Raw genomic sequence first — 24,661 nt, 5'->3', positions numbered from 1 at the left:
CATATATCAATGACAAGACAAGTATATCCATATATCAATGACAAGACAATTATATCCATATATCAATGACAAGACAATTATATCCATATATCAATGACAAGACAATTAAATCAAAATATCAATGACAAGACAATGATATGAACCTCTAAGATATAAAACCATTTATGCTTTGAATAAGTTCGGCCCTATACAAGTACTTTTCATACGCATGCGTGAAGCAATAAAGGAATTACGTTTTAACCCTGTATTAATATTTATTTTCTATTTGAAATTTGATTTTCCATTTTGCAGTTATCACATGAAGCGGAATATTAACATCCAAATGTATTTTCAATTTAAAAAAATTGCTTCAGTTGGTTGACTATCAAACGGCTTTGTGATTTTAAAAGTGATTTTTTTTTAAATTTAATTTGATACACTGAGTTTTTCATGTGTTAATCTTCAAATAGTCATTTTAAGTATCGTGTACGCAAACATCTGACATTACTTCTAGAATGTTAAAAAATCTCTTTATCTTGCCCTACTGATTTCATTTGGAAAAAACGCCTAAGTTTAATGAATATCGGGCAGTGTTTACAAGTCTTATGTTAGCGACGAATATGACAGGTAAAATACCATCAAAAACTAAACGGATTGTGTGAAGGTGAGCTAATATGTAAAAACAACTGCAATTTAGTAAGTTGAAACATTTTGTCCCTTTCATCTTTTACTTTTTTACTTTTTTTTTTAGAACTAAGTCGTAACCTCTGCAAATTCAATGGAATATACCATCTAATCGACCGTCAACATACATGAAGATCTCATCGTTTGGCTAAGGCCTTCATGAAACCTCCGATGAAATTCACGAATGCGTAAAATCGGACTAAAGTAACTGTAGAATTATATTTTATTTAAAACTCACAGTAGACTTTTAGTTATGATAAACTTGAAAATATTAGCCATTACCAACAGTTAAATAAACTGCACATACGCTGAAATGCTGTAAAAGAGACAAACACTCACACTATCACACACATAGAAACAACCTACATAAAAACTACGATAAAATACGACAGTGAATACGATTTGGCTTGAAACATGTCGCATCGATCTGACAATTACAATTTAGCTCACGGTGAGTTATTTGATAACCCTGTATAAGGCGAATGACAAATCTTAGAAAGTCTCCGTCACTCTAGAAGCCACAATTATGACTACATATTTATTACGTCCGTCAATTTGTTTGTTCGTTCGTTCGTTTGTGCGTTCGAGCTTTTCTGCGTTCGTAATCATCATCATCATCATCATCATCATCATCATCATCATCATCATCATCATCATCATCATCATCATCATCATCATCATCATCATCATCATCAACAACAACAACAGCAACAACATCATCATCATTATCATCGTCATCATTATCATAATTTTTATTTTTTTATATTTTTTATTTCATTTCTTTATATATTTTGTATTATTTGTATTGTATTATATTAAATGCATATTATGTTAATGCTGCCACGTTAAAACAAAATGCATGTTGGATAAAGTTACAAAAATCGATTGGTGATATCGTCACATAGCAGGAGGAAGGGTGCCTTGGGTACCTTATGACATATCATGCCGACAGGTGATTGATGTCGGTGTGTCATGCAACATTGTCCTGTTTATTGAACCCTTAATGCGATAAAGCCACTTTTAATAATGGTGATAACTGTAATTTCTATTGCTTAACAATACGAGACTGCGAAAACAAATGCCACAGGTTATTTATTTGACTCTTTCTTTGTTTCAATTTATATTAAAAGTATATTGATTATCTGAAGTGTGACTGTCTTTAGTTTGAAGATTTAATACGAAATTACATAAAAACTATAGTTGTTAATTTACTAAAGCAATTGACTCTTTAATGTGTTTTTTTTATATGAAACTACGATAATGGTAGCAAGAAGTATCCTTTTTTAACGATGCTCGGTACATATCCCGATCGTGAAAATTAAGGTTGAAATAAAACGTTATATTTAAATTACTGATTTTTTAAGTTTTAAGTCGCATATCAAACACATCAAATGTTTTATGTAGTGTATTGTATATTTACGTATGACAGTTTGAAGTCCTGCTGATATAATTTATAAATCATTAAAAAGGGCATATCATATTTCCCGTGCACTTTTATACACTTAATTATAGTATTTGCCGGAAAAGAAAACCATAGTGGCATTATCAAGTAAATGAATGCCAAAGTGTAATCAAACTAAACACTTGTGTGCGTACATATAACTTGAACTACATTAAGCACTGTTATATGCATCCTAATATCAGTCATATGGCATATTATGTATGTAGCATACGTCTGTTCTCAAAAATTGAACTATATGGTATTTAAGTATTTCATTTAGACGCAGTTGTCTTTCCACACATTCTAATCACCCATGTTTGACTACTCGCGTTTCTTAATTGGACAATCTAACCTGTACTTTACGACAGAAAATTTAAGGCAGACTAATATATAACGGAGCCGGTCGATGTCTGATCTATATGAATAAACTTGACGCTTAAATGGATAAGATTTAGGGATCACAACCAATTTAAGTCAGACTAATAGCCGGCCGATGTCTGATCTATATCAGATAACTTTACGCTCAAATAGATAAGAAAGGGGTCACCACAGCAGGTTGCTAATACACAGTGTAGACTTCCGCTGTTTTATTGTTGAAACATGTTTGTTTAGAAAGCATGGCCAAAATAATATGGAATACAATTTTGAAATAAAAAATCGTCTGAAAATAGCGCCGTTGACTCGTTAATTGAAGAGTATAGATGACATCAAAGAAGTGATTTTCTAGAAACCTGGAGACAACTGAGGACGACACATACAATTAAGTAAATAATAAAACGCCTAAAAAGCATCCTATGGAGGCAGATGATATCTTACTTAAAAGTCAACAGATAAGTTGAGGCTTAAAATCGTATTTTATAAAGGAATATAAATGCATCTCTGTCCAATTAGATGTCTTGCAAGCGATTGTTTATTTCAAATGTAGTATGTGCTGTGATAGAAACCAACTTTGCGCATAAATTATTAAGTTATTTAATAACGTGCCTTGAACGTTTTCTCGTCTGTGAGAGTTTAAACTTGTAATATACTGTGAAAAGCACCCGTGGTACTTAACCGAAGTTATTTCTATTTAATGTTAGTAATTTACACTATTTCAATTTAGAACGTTTTTTTTATAATTTTATTTTATTTTGCATGTTTGTTACAACAATATATTTAAAAAGAAAATAAATACATTTAATTAACTAAAAAAGCTAAAAGGTTGAACACAAAATAAGTAAATAAATTATTAAATACATCAAAAAATGAATGAATGAATAAATGGCTGGCATGGCTGGCTGGCTGGCTTGCTGGCTGGCTGGGAGGGAGGAAGGGAGGGAGGGAGGGAGGGAGGGAGGAAGGGAGGGAGGAAGGAAGGGAGGAAGGAAGTAAGGAATGGAGGAGGGTGTGAGTGGGAGGGAGGGACGGAGGGAGGAACGGAGGGAGGAACGGAGGGAGGAACGGAGGGAGGAACGGAGGGAGGAACGGAGGGAGGAACGGAGGAGGAACGGAGGGAGGAACGGAGGGAGGAACGGAGGGAGGACGGAGGGAGGAACGGAGGGAGGGACGGAGGGAGGAACGGAGGGAGGGACGGAGGGAGGAACGGAGGGAGGAAGACGGAGGGAGGAACGGAGGGAGTAACGGAGGGAGGAACGGAGGGAGGAACGGAGGGAGGAACGGAGGGAGGAACGGAGGGAGGAGGAACGGAGGGAGGAACGGAGGGAGGAACGGAGGGAGGAACGGAGGAGGAACGGAGGCAGGGACGGAGGGAGGGACGGAGAGAGGGACGGAGGGAGGACGGAGGGAGGGACGGAGGGAGGGACGGAGGGAGGGACGGAGGGACTGAGGGAGGGACTGAGGGAGGGACGGAGGGAGGGAGAGAGGGAGGGAGGGAGGGCGGGAGGGAGGGAGGGAGGGAGGAGGGAGGGAGGGAGGGAAGGAAGGAAGGAAGGAAGGAAGGAAGGAAGGAAGGAAGGAAGGAAGGAAGGAAGGAAGGAAGGAAGGAAGGAAGGAAGGAAGGAAGGAAGGAAGGAAGGAAGGAAGGAAGGAAGGAAGGAAGGAAGGAAGGAAGGAAGGAGGAAGGAAGGAAGGAAGGAAGGAAGGAAGGAAGGTTGGATCGATCGATGGATGGATGGATGGATGGATAGATGGATGGAAGAACAAACGAACGAACTCATTAACAAACGAACGAACCAATGAACAAACGCACGAACGCACAAAGTAACGGAAAAAAACGGACGGGCGAAGGGATGGAAAGATTAATGAATGAATGAACGCATAAATAATTAAATAAAAACAAAAACAAAACAAAATGTTTAAAACATAAATACATATATGAATGAATAAATGCATGAACGAACGAACGAATGAATGATCGAACGAATGAACGAACGAACAAACGAAAAAAAGAATTAAACAAAGACAAAAATAAAAAAAGAACGAAATAACAAAAATCGAACAAACAAAAACGAACAAACAAACGAACGATCCAAGGAACGAACCAAAGAACGAACGAACCAACCAACCAACAAACAATAAACAAACAAACGAACGCACAAACGAACAAACAAACGGATGGACGAACTGACGAACGGATGGAAGGATAAATGAATGAATTAATTAATAATTAGATAAATAGATGGGTAATTAATTAAAAAAAATAATTAAATAAAATTACGTTCATACTTTTTGTTTGTTATTATTTTTTCTATTGCATACTTAAATATAATTTAACTACATGTATCAACAAATGCATAGTGTTTTTCAATATTTTGAATCTATTGTACATTTCACAAGTATTACAAATAAACCACGAGGTAACAAGATAGATTCACTTTAGCATTTATTATATTCAATCTTAAAATTTTCTAAATTCCTTGAATAACATAAATATTTGCATTCCATATTTCACATTTTTTTTAAGTTCAAGACCTAAAAGGGCGTTTTTCTTCATTATTTTCAATAAATAATCGAGAGATCGAGATACCGTGACCTTATCCCTTTTCCTTCGTTATCTATAAATAAACTATTTATTTATAGATCTTTGATCCAGGTTATCTACAGGCTAACCCCATACCAAATGGTATGATGGTAATACCATTGCCTGTCCGTACAGGCTAACTCCGTTAACCTAAGGCTGTTGAACAGACTAACTCGAGTCGTATCGGGTGTTATTACACTTGTTCATAATGTTTATCTTAACAATATCTAGGCCGACTTTAAAACTGGTTCACGTGTGACCCAAAACAAGGTTACTAAGTAAAATCTGTAGAGGCAATATTCATTACCGAACCTTGATGTAATTTAGTCAGAATGCTTATCTTGACCATAACTAGACCAAGTTCGAATCTAGGTTATGTGCGTTAAAGGGGCCTTTTCACAGATTTTGGCATTTTTTTAACTTATTTATTAAATGCTTTATATTGATAAATGTAAACATTGGATCGTAAAAGCTCCAGTAAAAAATCAAGAAAAAAATTAAAAAAAGGAAAAGAACATTGCCCGGAGCAGGTTTCGAACCAGTGACCCCTAAAGTCCTGCCAGAGTCCTGAAGTAAAAACGCTTTAGCCTACTGAGCTATTTCGCCGAGTACACATAGTTGTCGTATTTTATACCTTATATATGCAATCTTCGTAGTTTCACAAAATTTAACGACAAAAACAGAACTCTCCAAATTATTCAATCGTTTCGCGTTGCAACGCTTTATAATTTTTAGGTTTTAAAATCGTCAAAAGATGCATATAATGGCTATATTAGAGCATGGTTAATGTTCAGTATTACTGTTTCCTCACAAATATCATAACTAAAACGAAAACTTACGAATCTGAAACAACTTTTTTCAATTTTGTCAATTTACCAAAGCGTGAAAAGATCCCTAAAAGATCAACTACATTTCAAGGTTAAATCTGAGAAAACCACTGTTGTCACTGTAGAGGCTACTTTTATGACTCAGTCTTAATAAAACTTGATCAGAATATTTATCTTGACTGTATCTAGGTTGAGGGCGATTCTGGGTCACATGTCACTAAAAACTAGGTTACAATGTAAGATCTTAGAAAAGCATTGTAATATTTGAAAAGGCTACATGCAAAACTCAATATTGATCAAACCTATTTCAGAATGTTTACCCTATCGGTATCTATGCCAATTTCGAAAGTGTGTCATTTACATTCTAAAACTTAAAAATTAGGTCACCAGATTACATCTTATGAAAATCTTGTAAGCACTCTTCACGCAACATGTATCAATCTATATTGATGAAACTTAGTCAGAATGTGTATCATGGCAATACATGTATCTACCGGTAAGATTAAGGACCACATGCGAAAGTGGGTCATCAGGCCAAATCTGCTCTAGATATCAAATAGATTACTCAATCTTTATGAAACTTGGTTAGAATGTTTATCTTTGATGATATATTTAGGCCAAGCTCGCATCGGATTCTCGTGCGTTGAAAAATTAGGTAACCAGATCAAAACAAAGAACTAGGAAAAAATATTGTTATCACTGTATAAGTACAAAAATGTATAAACAAATCTTTAGGTAAAGTGGTCAGCATGTTTATCTTGTCAATATCATTGCCTTGTTCAAATCTTTGTCATGTGCATTCAAAAACTACTTCATCAGGTCAACTCTTGGACAAAACTTGGTTCAAAACTGACCAGAATGTTTAATTTGACAGTATTTAGGTTGAATTCCAATCTGACTCACGTCTGTACGAAAACAGAGAAAATTCATGAAGAGGCCATATTTATGACTCAAAGTTGAGCTAACCATGTTAAATCTTATGAAAACGTTGTAACAACAATAGCGCCACATAAATTATTCAATCTGAATGGAATTTGTTCAGAATGTTTATCTTGACAATATTAAGGTCTAGCCCTAATCGGGACCATGTGCGTATAATTACTAGGTCAAAAGACCAAATCTTACACACACACAAACTAGTTATCACTGTAGAGGCCACATTTATGACTCAATCTGGATGAAACTTGTTAAGAATGTTTTTCATGACAATATTTAGACCACGTTCGAATCCGGATCACGTGCATCCCAAAACTCAATATATACGTCAAATCTTGTTTTTTCAATAGACGATCGGCTCTGGTCCAAGTTTAGTACTCGACAGTGTTGTGAATATATGTCAGTTGCTTCGATATTCAACAATTAAATAACTTTAAAGAATGATATCTGCCTTCGTCAGCAAACATCTCATGTACCGGTAGTGTCATCATCATGCAGCCGACATCAAGTCGATGTGGGTATTGTTGCAGGAAACGCAGGAAACGAGGGTCAATCCATCACGGAGCACACACAGGAGCTTCAAAACATACGCACCACTGCACTTTTTCGGCGTAAGCTGTATTAAGCCAGCTTTTCACCCTGACTTGACCTTTGTAAGTGTCCAATAATATTCAAATAAAATTTCCCGCGGCTAGGTACGAATGAATACACTTCATTTATTCCATTGGCTGATTTGAGTATAACACCAGAACATTGGAAACATATCCGCGTCTTTGTAACACTGTTTTACTGCATGAAACAATTTTATCTCTAATGAAAAGGCTCAATAGATAGAACAGTTTTACAATCAATTTTCGACATAAGTACAGTTTGTGCGTTCACCTTTTATTTTCAGAGAATTACCAGCGCAAAAGCGTTTATACTAAAGGCTATATTCTCATACTAAGTACTTACTTGCATTGCATTTCAACCCGCGAGGTTTCGGGTCAATTCACGGCCAGTGTGCATGATAAGGACCAATATTGATAAAATTAATTAGAAATATTTATCCATTTAGACCAGTTTATTAAGCATGAGCACAATAATTCACTATACTATAATTATGCAATTAAATAAGATTTGAGTATTGCCGGCTGACCTATATGCACTCGTTTATTTTCATGTTTCTTGTGTTTTTCTATTCTGTAAATAAAGATATCTGAGTAATAATATCACATAAAACAAAATAAGCCACGAAATCTGGCGCAACACCCCGTAATTGATTTGCTTGTGATGTAGCTAAGAACTGCGCAGAAAAAAAGGCATCCGCTACTTTTTATCTCATAGAGATAACTTTTGATCGTTCATAAACATCGACCACAATCAACGCCGTATATCTTTTTTAAAGATATTTCTTGTTACTCTTATAATTACAATTCTGATTAGAAATGATTGTAGAGGAAGGATTTCATCGTGCCTTAATCGTTCTTTATTTGACTTCTGGTACATAATTGATATAATCTCCAATATAACATTTTGAAATTGTTTACTGTGTGTAATACGCTGTTAACCCTCTTATGAGCGAGTTACGAGGAACTTCGGATATTTAACTGCTTTTTCTCAGAAGCTTTTCTCTGCCATTTGTTATTGTATTTTTAATTTAAGAAAACTATCATCGAAAAGGCGCAAAAGTGTTCAGAAAACGAATTATTTTAACAAAAAACTTTTAGTAAATTGATTGACTTCACAAAGCCATTCTATCACAGAATTTTCATTAAAATATAGAAGCATTATTGAAAAAAGTCGAACCTTGGCAAATTGTATGGATGCACCATGATGAGTGAACTTTTCTTGTAGGAAAAGAACCCTCAATTCAAATATCTAAAGGAACAATAAAAGAGTATGACAATTGGTTTCAATCCGATCAAATAACGAACGATTGTGTTTTTTTTTTTTCAAATCGTGTTTGAATACTTAAAAAATGAAAATGGTAATTAATATTTATGTAACATTTGTAGAGTGGTTATTGCTGTGCAACAAAACATCAACGACCACGACGAGACTCGAACTCGCAATCTTCTGATTCGAAGTCAGACGCCTTATCCATTAGGCCACGCGGCCGCCAAATAACAAGATTTAACATTATTATTTATTGCTTAATTGTTCCACATTTCAGTATTTTTAAATAACATACAGTATACTAAATTATCTCTACTTTGACAGAAAACTAGTTACGATCTCTCTAAAAATAAAGTTTCAAATTTTCACAAATTTCGCCTGACCTTGGCCTTTTTCAATGCACTTTACTGGTTGGTTCTCGTACAGAGATGTGTACAATGCCGAAAAGCCGGATACAATCTGACATATTATTCAGAACACTCTGCTTTTATCGCATTAAGCTATAAGTTATCATGGAACGATCACTCGGTGAGATCGGATCACGCGCTGTCTGCATGGAGGAAAACGATACAGTTAACGAGTTTTACCGGTCACAAGGTCAGTTATTATATAAGATGGACTAAGATGTGGGCCAATTCTGTAGGCTATGAAAAACAAACACAAGTCACTTCACAGAGCCTTGGCGGACGATATCTAAAACGAAAAAAAAGTTTTAGTGAATAAGCGATCGTTTCAATGTTGATCATAAATGTCAGCCAAGTGTCTTGTGAGCTGGTCTAATAACTGTTTAAATTATTGAATTATTGTCATTAGTGTTCTTACAAAATCAAAGCCATGGCTCAGTCACTTCAGTATTTCTCCAGTTCATCAGACAGCGAGTTTCATGATGAAAACTCTGAAGATTTATCTCACAGTGAACTAGATGTGCTACCAAATTACTTGACACATGATCCTCAGACGTGGAAATCTATTCAGCTGAGTTTTAACAACTTTACTGTGTTTCCAGAAGAGCTGGGCACGTTTGTCAATCTTGTGAACATCGACTTGAGCAATAATGGATTAACTTACATAAGTGATAGTTTGCTGAATTTGTCAGCACTTCAAAACTTCACTGCAAGAAACAATCTATTGGATGGATTGCCTAAAGATTTTGGAACTATGAGAACATTGGAAACTGTGAACTTCAGTGGAAACAAGTTCAAAGAATTTCCTATGCAATTAACAGAATTAGAAAATCTGAAAACTTTACACTTTGGTGCTAACCAGATCACATACCTTCCAAATGCAATCGGGAATATGCGAAGGTAAAACATGTATTAAAACTGTTAAATTATATTTTTACACCAGATTTTCGTACGTTTCATTATTTGTTTACATATTAAGTTAATAAAACAGACAAACTATCGAAATGGGCTATTTTCCTGAGTCTTTGTTCCATCAGTACAGTAAGATAAAAATTATTTGGAATGATGTTTTTAATGTTATGATTCAAAAGTCAATATAATTATTATATTTCTCAAATCTTTAAAAACATCAATAACATGTTTTACATTTAATATGAATCATAGTCGGATTTACTTGCAGTTATCACAAGTTGTTTTCATAGTGAAGTCCTACTGGTAAACATGTATTTTTTTTTCAGTTTGGAAATTTTGTACCTTGGAGGCAACAGCCTAACCGAGGTGCCAGCTACAGTGGGAAGTTTGAATCACCTGACAGCATTAGTATTGTGTGATAACCAGTTGAACAGTATTCCACCAACATTTGTGAACCTTAGAAAGCTGCAGTCTCTAAGTCTTCATAACAACAAAATTGCAACTCTTCCACCTGAGATTGTGTCTTTAAATCTAGTTGAACTTAGTTTACGGAACAACCCATTAGTTGCTAGATTTGTGCAAGATTTATTTTTTAAACCACCATCATTGTTAGAGTTGTCTGGTCGAGTAATCAAAATAGAAAGGGTACCCTACTCGGAGAAAGACCTACCATCAAGGCTTATCTGCTACTTGAACTCGGCACAGCAGTGTGTCAATCCAATGTGTAAAGGTAAAAATCTTTCTTATCAAATAATGACTTCATCTTATTGAATTGTTACTTCTGTTCTAGTAAAGCTTTCCAGTAGTAAATTTAGGTTGATTTAATGTTTAAATGTAAGGCTCCTGGCTGATAACCAAACAAAGTTACAGATAGCTTTATCAGAGCTTTACTTCAGTGGACTCCCATGCGTCCATGCCAGGTTAAAATTTGGGGGGCAAGTTATTTTCCAAAGCAGTCAGCGCATAGGGCAATTCAATAATCAATTATGAATGCAAAGTATTTTTATGCACCCGGTTCGAAAGATCGGGGGTATATTGTTTTTGGCCTGTCTGTCACTGTATGTGTCTTGTGTGCGTGTCCTAAAACTTTAACCTTCTTCATAACTTTTGCAATATTGAACGTAGCAACTTCATATTTTGCATGCATGTGTATCTCATGACATGGAGCTGCAAATTTTGAGTGGTGAAAGGTGAAGGTCATCCTTCAAGGTCAAAGGTAAAAAATAAATAATTCAAAGCGGCACATTAGCGGGCATTGTGTTTCTGACAAACACATCTCTTGTTTTGTATCTCATTCTGTCATTTGCAAGTATAAATCTCCTTTGAGGTATTAATATAAATGTTTACAAATTATTTGTAAAACTGATTTAGTTACCATAGGCACTTGGTCATAGCCAACCAAACTTTGTTTGGCAGTTTGTCCAACATGGCAGAAATGTTCATGTAATGATCCAAAAATTAGGTAACAAATAATTTGGTTATGCAAAACCCATAAAGAAATCAAGAATTGCACAAACTTTCCAAACCACATGAAAACCTTACTTGTTGAAGAATAAAAAGTCATGCAAGCGACTGGCTGTTCGAAAAACCTTTATCAGAAAAAAAGTTGATAATTTCTGTTAATTTCTTTAAGTTATTCATCCCTTTACCACTTAGATACGTATCTTCACGCATTTGCAGTCTCATAGAAAGTTACATTTAATTAAATGCCTTTCTAAGATTCAAGTATTTAAAGGGGCCTTTTCACAGATTTTGGCATATTTTGAAGTTTGTCATTAAATGCTTTATATTGATTAGTGCTGCAACAATACGCCAAAAACCGTATTGCAATATATTGTCAGTTCAAAAACCCGTATTGCAATATATCGCAATATATTGCTAACTTGTACCAAAATTATAACTTGCCAATTACCCAATAATCCCATAAATTCCAATTTTAAAGCAAATTCTGGTAAATATTTACTATAAATGTGCTCAAGAATAATAAGAAACACAAACATTTGCAAATTTTCTTAAGTATCAAATACATTTTTGCAATTGTTACTATTTAAAGATGTGATGAAATAACGTTCAACCGGGGCGTTTTTCCCACTGAACACGCGTAATTCAGCTGACGTGATGTTCCCGTTTTTATACAACACAAAATACACCCATATTTCCATGCGACGTTCTACATGTCTGTATAATTTTCGCGCGCTTTTTATTGAGACAAAGGATAAAGCACTTTGTATTTGACGCTATATTTTTTTATTGTCGCCTTAGCATTCAAATTTGGAAGCGTGTTTCCGAAATTCGGATTACAAATAATGCTCAAATCAGAATCGAACGAAACATTTACAGCTGTGCGCAATTAATTCAACGATAATCTGTTCAAAAGCATCGAATGAATGCTCCCATGTAACAACGCTACTCCGTATAATACACTTTTTAGAATGCTTTTTTTACGTAAAAAATAATTTACACTGCTTTGTTTTGTTTACCTTTTTATCATTATTTCGGATGGCTTTTCTGGACGAAATGTGTATGAATTTTTGTAAAATTTTCGTACCGGTATGATGAAAATCATATCGCAATACAATATGCGGATTGCGTATTGCGATATATACCGATATACCGGTATATTGTTGCAGCCCTAATATTGATAAATGTAAACATTGGATCTTAAAAGCTCCAGTAAAAAATCAAGAATAAAATTTAAAAAAGTAAAAAAAAGTAGCCGGTACCAGGGCTCCAACCAGTGACCCCGGAGTCCTGGAGTTAGTCTGAAGTAAAAACGCATTAGCCCTCTCGGCTATTCCGCCGGGTATACACAGGCTAAGTATTTTATACCTTATATAAGCAATCTTCGTAGTTTCGTAAATTTAAACGACAACAACAGAACTCTCCAAATTATTCAATCGTTTCGCGTTGCAACGCTTTATAATTTTTAGGTTTTCAAATCGTCAAAAGATACATATAATGGCTATATTGGACTATGGTAAATGTTCAGTAATACTGTTTCCTCACAAATATCATAACTAAAAAGAAAATTTGCGAATCTGAAACAACTTTTTTCAATTTTGTCAATTTACCAAACCGTGAAAAGATCCCTTTAAGGCTTCATTTCCAAACATAAGATACTGATTTGTGGCAAGCAGAATTAAACCTGAACAGGCTGTTCTTGTTTTATGCTGTTTGCACATAGCCATGTTCACTTTGCTTCTAAAGTGGGAAAGGGTTAAACATGATTTACCATTTAAGTGAAATTTATTATGAGTCAAAAACTATTTTTACTCTGCAGGCAATTGGGCAAGTACTAATTTGGAAGACTAAACTTTTATTTGTATTAAAGTCGAATTGTTTGGTTTGAATGTTGCACTATCTTTCTTTCAGGTGTGTTCTTCGATTCAAAAGTAGAGCAAGTGAAATTTGTGGACTTCTGTGGGAAATATCGTCTTCCACTTCTCCAGTACTTGTGTTCACCGGTCTGCTCCTACAAGCCAGCCTATGCAGAATCAGATACTGATAGTGAGCACTCTGCCAAATCAAAACTCAAGAAAGTGCTCCTTGGTTAAGATATTCAAGAAGAATGTTATGCCAATATTATTATGTACTATTACCATAGTGTTTTTGGTAACGTAATTATTAAAACGTGATTTAAAATGTCTAAAATCATGTACATGTATGTGTGATTATCAACAGTGAGATTATCAACAAAAATGGCTGGCACAGATTGGATATTTAGGACATTGTATTGAAAAATCTTTTGATGGTTCTTTAATGTTTATTTAGGTAAATACGAGTGATTTGATGCTCAAACCAGGGGTTTTTTTTACTAAGAAAGTGACGCCGATATTCGGCGTCTTCCCCTACCAGAATTTTTCCCCTAAAAATACCTTTTCCCCTCCAAAAATATATTTTTTCACCAAAATATAATATTTTACTCTCAAAGAAATGTTCTTTTTCTTTTGGGAAGTCGACACTTATCCAATTTGTACCATGTACAACGATCTCGCTCTCTCTCTCCCGACGAACGCTCAAATCTGGGAATCCCAGTGATTCTATATATAGTTCTTAAATTACGTCATGGAAACCGGGCAACTAATCGTATTAATCATGTGACTATTTTACTGGATTCCGGTCTTGCGCTAGAAACGGTGTTTCGTCAATTAATTATCGGAAACCAGTTGAATTTTCATCCGGGTTATGTGAAAGCCAAGATATAAACGTTAAAACAGAAAAAAGTCTCACAATTGGCGTTCATACACGAACAAAATAAAACGTTCGGACTCGGAAAATATCAATTGCGTTGACGCATTTTTTAAGAATGAATCATCAAAAACCGTTGAAACCCAGCAGGATTCGGAGGTACATGTAATCAACATCGATTAATACTGTCGGATTATTGTGAAAGTGAAAGTGGACAATCGGCAGCTGCCGCACCTTTCCCTTCCAATACTGTAGCAGATCTAGATCGTCAAACCATTCATCATGAAATTGAAATCATAATATTGACATCGTTCCCCGGCCACAGTTGAAAACATTTCCCATTACTAGATCTACACCTGCAACTTTATTTAGGACTTTGACTTAAATATCATACTTGTTCATGTGTTTAAGAACAAAAAGGTCAGAGACATGCCTTTTTTTTTTAAAAAAAAACCCTGAAGTCTGTAGGTGAGTTATAGACATTGAAATGAACAGTTTTTATTTTTTCCCCAAATATGTCTCTTTCGCGCTCGATTTTCCCCTTTTACCCAGCGTCCAGCGTCTTCCCCTTTTTCTAAAAAAAACACCTGCTCAAACATACACACAAAGGCTCGCAAATTTAATAATGCTCATTTGAGAATCGACAGAAACATTTACAGTTGTGCGTAATTAAATTTAACAATAATTGGTTAAAGCGCATTATGAGTCAAATAAATGTTTTGACCATATTATGCATGAAATGCACAATATTCACGAGGATTACGCCTGGTTGCCCTTAGTCTTCTTAGTAAGTGGCAGACACTCTTGACATGGCATGCATGATTGTAATGCAGGTATTATTGCCTATGAGTGTTGTCCCTCATTCTAAGCGTGCGCTCTCATTGGCCAATATCTATTTTCCATTAAAAACGACGATCCGCCTTTAGGTGGGCTTTAGGTGGGTAAAGAGATACAAGGTGTAATTGACAGAGGATCATAAATCGGATCTAACAATTTTCGGCGAAGTTGATATCACTTTGATCTTAAGAATGCCTAGTTGCAATATGAAAAATACACACTGATAAGAAAATTTCAAGGGCCCCGCAGACTCTGATTTCGACTTTCAAGCGCCCCAGCGAGGGACCGTTAAATGGCCTGTGGAAAGCACTGATAGTTTCATACTATATATGTCATGTCAAGTTGTCAGTATTACTTTTGTTCATTAAAATCTATATTTGCGAATAAATATTCGTATTCGCCACCCTGTATTCGTGATACGTATCGTATTCGTCACCTAGTGTATTCATTACAGCCCTAATCGGTATAGCTTAAGTCAATCCCTGAACACTAAAAGTCGCCTGGGTTGTTCAATCTTCATGCAACTTGACCAGAATCTCTGTTCTAATGATAAATCTGCTTTGTTGGAAAAAGGCTCCAGTCCACTGGGAAACATGGCAGCAAGGAGGCGGGAAGTTTTCCTTATATGGTGAAACCTTGTGAATACTTTTTAACTCAAATTTCTTGTCTAATTTCATGAAACTTGCTTCCTGAAACTTGCTCAAACCAACTGTTCTAATGATTTCTTTTCCGAGTTCGAAAATGATTTTTTTCTTCATTTAAACATTAAACACTTACAAACGTACTTTGACGCATTTAGTCCCTTCGACTGTTACAGACCTTTCTTACTAGATTAAAATTTTACATGCTTCATTTCCGACCCTTAGATACTGATGAACGGTTAACAGCATAAAACCTGAAGTTGGTTGAACAGACTGCGAGTTATTCGCAGGGTGTTATGGTTTTATGCTGTTTGCACAAAGCCATTTGCACTTTGCTTCTGAGTGGGAAAGGGTTAAATACAACACCATAAGGGTGCAGGGCATTTTTCCTTATATGGCTATCTAGAAACCTTGTAGAAACTCCTTTGTCACATTCTTTTGTTGATTTTCATGAACCTTGCTTAGACTTTTGTTTTAATGATATCTTAGTCTGGTTTGAAATTGTTTATTGTCCATGCAAGGCAGGTTTCCTTCTGTGGCTATAGTGAAACCTTGTGAGCACTTTAGAAGTCACATGTTTTTGCCAAATCAGCATGAAACTATCAAAATATTTAATGATATCTCAGCAGAGTTCTCAAATAGTTTCTAGGTGAAAAGCAAGGTCCGAATACACATTAACTAGTCTATACATACAAGCATCGCAGAAGTTGCTTCAAACAGTTAAGATACTTGGGTTGGTTTCTATGGCATTGTTTACCCATGGCACATGGGGAAAGGCTATCAGAACGTACACATGTATGTTAAACAATGATTTATTAAGGGTGCTAGTATGTGGAGCTTTGAAATCATTGTCTTTCCGGCAAAATGCACGGGTGAAATATTTCAGTATTTTTGAATATTTGTCCTAGATTATTATATCCTAGTAGTAACAACCACGTAGATTAAGTAGATTCAAAACTTGATTTGTTACATTTAAATGACTAATATTTATATGTTTGCAGATGAAAATGCATTTGCATTTTTGCAGTGTACATAGCAAGATTGTAAGCTTTTAGTTTATATTGTCTTATTCTGTAAGGACATTTTAATTTTAAAAGATTAAGCCCAAGTTGAAGAAAGAGTTTTTGAAAAGTCTGTCATCTGATTTTTTTTCCAATTATTTACTTGGACATGCTATTGGAGTTTAATGTCATTAAATTAATGAGTGTTTAACAATGTATTGCCAATGCCATGTAACGAGGCTTAATATTTATACATATGTTGATTCATAAAGAAATGCATCATTTGTATATTTTTGTACCAGAGCTGAGAGCTGTTTAGCCCTTTTTGTTCGAAGTGTAACAGTCTTCTTTAAATGGGTTAATACTGTAGGTGTTACCTGGTACATTTCTGGTTTGGGCTTTAATTTAATATTCAGTTTTTTTAATAGCTTTTTTTAATATTCATCAATTTTTGTTTATGTTGAAGACTTTACTTATTACAAAAATCACAACCTATCAATTAAAATTTTTATTTTAAAGATTATGACTCAAAATAATTTTGTCATACACCTGTTATCAGTTGAGGTGTAAAGAAAATGTTTGTCATCTGGTAAATTTCTTACATGTACCAAAGATGATAAATATGAAATGCATTTTGTTTTACAAAAACAAATTTATACTGTCATTAACTTGAAAATGTTGTGCTAAGATGTAAGATGCTATTTAAATGCCCAACTGTAAGTTTGCTTAATGTTTATAAAAATTTGAAATGACTGGAACATTGATGCAACTTAATACGTGTCTAGTCATTTGTTTTAGGAAATGAATTACTGAATATTATACTATGTTACTTAATGTCACTATTGGTTACGTTATTTAAGCTCCAATAAATTATTAAAGAAAACATTCGCTGATGCTGTTTTTTTTCGGTGTTTCGGTTTTTATGCTTCCCGAAAATTTTCGGGGAGCATATAGTTGCCAGTTTGAAGTTCCTTCCGTACTTCCTTCCTTCCGTCACACTTTTGTTACCGTTTCTCATAGCACCTTCAATACTTTACCGATCTCTTTCATATTTGGCATGTAGGTACCTTGCATGGACCTCTACCTTTTGATGAGGTTTGTGGTCACTGGGGTCAAGGTCACCGAGGCTAATGATAGATTTTTCTCTCACACTATTGTTACAGTTTCTCAAAGCACCTTCAATACTTTACCGATCTCTTTCATATTTGGCATGTAGGTACCTTGCATGGACCTCTACCATTTGATGAGGTTTGAGGTCACTGGGGTCAAGGTCACAGAGGCTAATAATAGATTTTTATGTCCCCCACTATAGTAGTGGGGGACATATTGTTTTTGCCCTGTCTGTTGGTCTGTCTGATGGTCTGTTGGTCTATTTGCGCCAACTTTAACATTTTGCAATAACTTTTGTTACATTGAAGATAGCAACTTCATATTTAGCATGCATGTGTATCTCATAAAGCTGCACATTTTGAGTGGTGAAAGGTCAAGGTCGTCCTTCAAGGTCAGAGGTCAAATATATGTGGCCAAAATCGCTCATTTTATGAATACTTTTGCAATATTTAAGATAGCAACTTGATATTTGGCATGCATGTGTATCTCATGGAGCTGCACATTTTAAGTGGTGAAAGGTCAAGGTCATCCTTCAAGGTCAGAGGTCAAATATATGTGGCCCAAATCGCTTATTTTATAAATACTTTTGCAATATTGAAGATAGCAACTTGATATTTGGCATGCATGTGCATCTCATGGAGTTGCACATTTGAGTGGTGAAAGGTCAAGGTCATCCTTCAAGGTCAGAGGTCAAATATATGTGGCCCAAATCACTTATTTTATGAATACTTTTGCAATATTGAAGATAGCAACTTGATATTTGGCATGCATGTGTATCTCATGGAGCTGCACATTTTGAGTGGTGAAAGGTCAAGGTCATCCTTCACAAGGTCAAGGTCATCCTTCAAGGTCAAACATCATATAGGGGGACATTGTGTTTCACAAACACATCTTGTTTAGGTGGTTATTAACACATAGATTGACAAAGCGCATCATCGGGGAGCATCCATCAGTTTCACTGATATTCTTGTTATTTTTATATTTACTTGTATTGCTATTATTACTTCCCTTCAAAAGTACCCAAAATGTGTTGCCACACTACTTGCAACATGGTTTGGTTATGTGGTTACTCTGCCTATTTCACTGGCCAGTCAGCTACATAGGGGTACTGGTACACATCCTTTACCAGTCCTGAAGGTTGGTATTCTGGATTGTTTGTCTGGACCGTTTGCAATATAATGGCTTTGTGTCAGCCTGTCAGGCCCAAACAAACTGTATGCTTAAATTATGAAAACATTCCCACGTTTTGACAAAAAATAAATCAACAATTGACAAACATTAAAACTGAATAGTGTGTACAAACTGATGCCATACGACCTTGTCTATTGTGAGAAAGGAATCCAACAAGAGTATTTTGGATGGATTTTTATGCTCCCCCCAAAATTTATTTTGGGGGGAGCATAAAGTCGCCCCTTCGTCTGTCTGTCCGTCCGCCCGTGCACAATTTTTGTCTGGGCTATTTCTCAGCAACTAATGACAGGAATTCAATGAAACATTATGGAAAGCTTCACTTCCAAGAGGAGCTGTGCATATAATCAGCGGGTTCTGGTCAGATGATTTTCACAGAGTTATGGCCCTTTGAAATTTTCTATAAACTGTACATATAGTGCAATTCTTTTCCGGGCTATTTCTCAGCAACTAATGACTGGAATTCAATGAAACTATGGGAAGTTTCACTACCAAGAGATGTGCATATTATCAGCGGGTTCTGGTCCGATGATTTTTCACAGAGTTATGGCCCTTTGAAATTTTCTATAAACTGTACATATAGTGCAATTCTTGTCTGGGCTATTTCTCAGCAACTAATGACCGGAATTCAATGAAACTTTATTGGAAGCTTCACTACCAAGAGGAGATGTGCATATTATCAGCAGGTTCTGGCCGAATGATTTTTCACAGAGTTATGGCCCTTTGAAATTTTCTATAAAAAAATTCTTGTCCCCCCCCCCCCCAACTACTGTGCCCTCAAGACGTTTCCTTTTATCTGAATATAAAGTGCAATATTGTGACAAAAAAAAACTTTGGGGAGCATCATACGTCTTCGACGGTTTCTTGTTTAAATGGGGCGTGTTAATAGCTGTTGTCTGGAAGTGTTCAAAAGACCATGACCAACTAGACCTTTCTGTTAAAGTATGTTAAATGCTTTCTATGTTACACTTCCGGTGGCATAAAGCAATATTTGGTAATAACATGATTACACTTGAATAGGCAAACATCTGACCACCGTCTATGAGAAGGGAAGGAAGTAAATAAAATTGTGGAAACACTTTGTGCAATTTATATGTTCTCAAACTCTTTGAAATCGGTCTTACAAAACACATATTTTAACCATAGCCTAAAATCTTTCTATGCTGATTTATCATCGACATAAACCTAGATACATGCAAGTAAATGGCACACCATTGGACATTGTTCTGCAATGTGAACTAAGTTAAAACCAGTACATTGTACCAGTACACTGGGCCTAGAACTTGGTGTGTATTTTAGTAGATCAGAGCAAAATGATAGTGTACTGATTAAGTACATGTAATACTGTTTGGTTTAAATATCCACTCTAAATACTACGGTGTACAATTTACATAAAACCCATTGAACTTACATAAAACATACTGGGGTGCTTACATAAATTATCCTGTGCTACATAGCAGACAGATGTTTATATGTTTAATCTTTTTGAATTTAGTTTGCTACTTGACAGATGACAAGCTTGCTACTTGACGGAGGACAAGCTTATTCCTTGACAGGACAAGTTTGCTACTCGACATGAGACAAGTTTGCTACCTGACAGAAAAAGTTTGCTACTTGACAGGGGACAAGTTTGCTACTTGACAGAAGACACGCTTGCTACTTGACAGAGGACAAGTTTGCTCATTGACAGAGTGCAAGCTTGCTACTTGACAGAGGACAAGTTTGCTTCTTGACAGAGGACAAATTTGCTACTTGACAGAGGAAAGTTTGCTACTTGACAGAGGACAAGTTTGCTACTTGACAGAGGACAAATTTTGCTACTTGACAGAGGGCAAGCTTGCTACTTGACAAGAGGACAAGTTTACTACCTGACAGAGGACAAGTTTGCTACTTGACAAGAGGACAAGTTTACTACCTGACAGAGGGACAAGTTTGCTACTTGACAGAGGCCAAGTTTGCTACTTGACAGAGGACAAGTTTGCTACTTGAAAGAGGGCAAGCTTGCTACTTGACAAGAGGACAAGTTTACTACCTGACAGAGGACAAGTTTGCTACTTGACAGAGGCCAAGTTTGCTACCTGACAGAGGACAAGTTTGCTACTTGGAAGAGGACAAGTTTGGCTACTTGATGGAGGACAAGTTTGCTACCTGACGGAGGAAAAGCTTGCTACGTGACAGAGGAAAAGTTTGCTACCTTACAGAGGACAAGTTTGCTACTTGACAGAGGACAAGTTTGCTACTTGACAGAGGACAAGCTTGCTACTTGGCAGAGGACAACACATTTTATTTTAAAAGTTGTGAAATTTTACCAAAATCAACTTATTTATTTCTGTTCCATTCATTTAGTTTCTGATCAGTGATGTACATTGTATTAAAAACTTATAGAGCTAACTAGAGCTTTGTCACAGACGTGACGTATACCCCCACGTGCCGCATTGACACAGACTATTTTGCATGCGGTCTTCACAAAACAAGAGAATCTAATTTATGGCAATTTTTAAGAATTACTATGCCATTATCATTTATAGCAATTTTGACCCTTGAACTCTGAATTCTTCCACATGACACGCTGTGCAATGGCTGTGAACAAAATTAATGTACAGAGTCATTTAAAATCCCACAATGAATGACATAGTTTTGGTCAAGACAATATCATTTATTGTCATTTTTGACCTTTGAACTCAAAGTGTGACCTTGACCTTGGAGATATCGACGTAATTCTTTCGCGCCACACACACTCCAATTTGTTTAACACATGTGCCTAATGATTTTTAAATCTCACAATTAACGGCATAGTAATGGCCCGGACAAGCTCATTTAATGGCCATTTTTGACCTTTGAACTCAAATTGTGACCTTGACCTTGAAGATATTGACGTAATTCTTTCCCGCGACACACCGGCCAATGATGGTGAACAAATGTGCCAAATGATTTTTAAATTCTCACAATGAACAACATAGTTATGGCCAGGACAAGCTCATTTATGGCCATTTTTACCTTTGAACTTTAAGTGTGACCTTGAATATATCTACGTAATTCTTTCGCGCAACACACCGTCCAAGATGGTGAACAAATGATTTCAAAATCTTACAATGAATGACATAGTTATAGCCCCGTCAAGCTAATTTATGATCTTTGAACTCAAAGTGTGACCTTGACCTTCGAGATATCGATGTAATTCTTTCGCGCTACACACCGTCTAATGATGGTGAAAAATTTTCCTAATGATTTTAAAATCTCACCATAAATGACAAATTTATGGCCCAGACAAGCATTTGACCTTTAAACTCCAAGTGTGACCTTGACATTGGAGATATCAACGTACTTTTTTCACACGACACACTGTCCCATGATGGTGAACAAATGTACCAAGTCATTTTAAAATCTAATGATAAATTACATAGTTATGGTCCAGACAAACTTTCGTTTTAAAACACACTAAGTGACCCCGTGACCTAGTTTTTGACCTGGCATGACCCATATTCAAACTTGACCTAGACATCATCTAGATACAACTTGTGACCAAGTTTGGTGAAGATCGGATGAAATTTTGGGACAGACCGACAAAGTGACTCCTATATAGCCCCCATTACCAGTAATGGGGGTATACTTATTTGGTTGTGAGTATAAAATGTGGAGATCAAGATACAAAAGATCCTAGTTCTTGAGTAATAAGTGTAAGTATAATACTGAAATGAGATGAAAACCTACTGTCTGATCAGGATGTCCAAATAGTGGGCTATTCGCCTAATTTTTGGTTGTGTGAGAGAATAGAAAAGCAACTAATAGCAGAATCATCTTCTTCAAGCAGGTAAAGAAGTGGAACATAGAGAATAAAAAAACAAGTATGTGCAATCAACACTTAACCATAACTGGACTAACAGCATTTTATCATACTTAAGTTTAAATATGTGGTGCAGGCATTGGGCTGACCGCATTTTATCATGCTTAAAGTTAAATGTACGGTCAATGAACTGTAATCATTTTAAGACAATGAATAGGCTTTCGTGCAGATTAACACACAGTAATATGTGATTTAATTTAACTTTCAGTCCAAATGTTAATACATATCTCATATAAACTAATGTATGCAATATTATTTTGTTCAAAAAATCAATTTGACTTTCAAAAAGTAGACTAGTTTAACTGGTAAGATTTCTTGTTATATAAGGGTCCTTCAACTAGATTGATTTGAAAAATGTCAGAAAAAGCTTTTTGATTCTCATACATGTGCCAGATATTTATGTTGTTTGCAAATTGAATACGATCAATACCCCTAATTAAACCCCTCTTGGACACCAATGTTACAGATTTAATATGCCATTTTATACATAGTTGTGGTTCTTTTTTTGACATAACTTCTCATAAAGTAAACATGCGTGCCAACTTATTTCAAAATTCTTTAATAAATGGTTCAATTATGGAGAAGACTTGCCAACTTTCACCATGAAGAGCGGTATTTTGACCTCAACGATTAACCCTGCAGGAAGCCATCTTGTTATTGTGCTCAACACTTTTAAATTTGGCAGAAATGTGCGCAAAGATATATTGAAATGAAATTTTAGAGCAAGGTGAAGTTTAAGAGCAGAAAAGACCTTTTCTGAGAAAGAGCTTGATTTTGATCTCAATTTATAATATGACCTTGACTTGTAGGTAGCTATGTGATATGTTCACACAATGTTCCATCTCAAGTAGGATAACATTTGTGCATTTCAAAATCATAGTGTAAGGAATTAACAGTCCAATCAAGTAACTTGACAAACAGACTGGCAGATTCTTAGGGGACTATGTGCTTCCTATATAGTTTCCCTATTTACTGTTTACTTAATAATTTGGTTTTAAAATAGCTCAAAAAGCAGGAGAGGAGCAATAGCATTTTACTTGTTTGAATAAACATTTGAAAAATAAACAGTGTGAGAATCAAAATTGAAGGAAATGGGATACAATCATGGGAAAAAAACGGGTGAAAGAAAAAGGCAAACATCAAAAGTATCGTGAATTATTATTTTTAAGTTTACAATGATTAAAAACAAATGAGACACATCATATCACATGTTTATATACATCTACTCACATATTTGTACCTAGCATCTAGTATTCGGGTATATTCACTGTCATGCCACCTTATATTCATGAGAAATGATGTCCACTAGACAAACTTTGACAATCCCAGTACGCATCTTGTCTCTCAGATGCATGCCACACAACAAACACACCCTTATGTTTAATGCAACAAGATTAAATACGTTATACAAATATTTAAATAAAGTCATCTATTAAGATTCTTTGTAACCAATTCTGTGACCTTTGAAGTAAATTAACAATACATTGTAAGAGGGAATATGTATCAATGACTGCTCTTTTTCTTTTTAGAAAATTTAAATCAAAGAAATACTGCTTGAAAATGAATGCCAACAGACAAAAATAATTTGGCACAAAAATAACATGGATAATTCCAGAGTTTGTTTAAGAAACAAGTGTAAATATTAAGTCTGATTATGCAAGGATGTGAAAAAAAATAAAAATAAATAAAAACAGACAGTCTCATACAGATAGGATGGAAACGATTTATTAAATGCCTCGATAAAAAATAAAACACCATACACATATTTCATATGATATATGAATACCATGCATTCAAACAAACAATATAACTATAATCCAAATCCTAGTAAC

At 35.4% G+C, this 24,661-nt stretch overlaps 2 protein-coding genes and 1 non-coding gene across 3 annotated transcripts in view; 2 read left to right on the top strand and 1 right to left on the bottom strand.

The window, feature by feature from the left end:
• Nucleotides 1-24,661, top strand: part of LOC127860464 (bromodomain adjacent to zinc finger domain protein 2B-like) — a 232,918-nt gene that overhangs the window by 134,820 nt on the left and 73,437 nt on the right.
• On the bottom strand, nt 8,854-8,926 carry Trnar-ucg (transfer RNA arginine (anticodon UCG)). Its single transcript has one exon. It is a non-coding gene; the product is annotated as a tRNA-Arg (tRNA).
• Nucleotides 9,214-17,540, top strand: LOC127860473 (leucine-rich repeat-containing protein 58-like). Its single transcript, XM_052398560.1, has 3 exons — nt 9,214-10,008; nt 10,347-10,750; nt 13,393-17,540. The coding sequence occupies exons 1-3, from the start codon at nt 9,539-9,541 to the stop codon at nt 13,572-13,574; spliced, it is 1,056 nt and encodes a 351-aa protein (XP_052254520.1). The 5' UTR covers nt 9,214-9,538; the 3' UTR covers nt 13,575-17,540.

The sequence above is a fragment of the Dreissena polymorpha genome, chromosome 15, assembly GCF_020536995.1.
Source record: "Dreissena polymorpha isolate Duluth1 chromosome 15, UMN_Dpol_1.0, whole genome shotgun sequence".
Lineage (NCBI taxonomy): Eukaryota > Metazoa > Mollusca > Bivalvia > Myida > Dreissenidae > Dreissena > Dreissena polymorpha.
The sequence above is the reverse complement of the archived record's forward strand: the minus strand, read 5'-3'. Positions and strand labels throughout refer to the sequence as shown.

Bases quoted from the DNA above. Each gene is read 5' to 3' on its own strand.
- LOC127860473 (XM_052398560.1), top strand. From the start codon at position 9,539: ATGGCTCAGTCACTTCAGTATTTCTCCAGTTCATCAGACAGCGAGTTT. The intron at 10,009-10,346 runs GTAAAACATGTA...TTTTTTTTTCAG, and splicing joins GCAATCGGGAATATGCGAAG to TTTGGAAATTTTGTACCTTG. The intron at 10,751-13,392 runs GTAAAAATCTTT...TCTTTCTTTCAG, and splicing joins TGTCAATCCAATGTGTAAAG to GTGTGTTCTTCGATTCAAAA.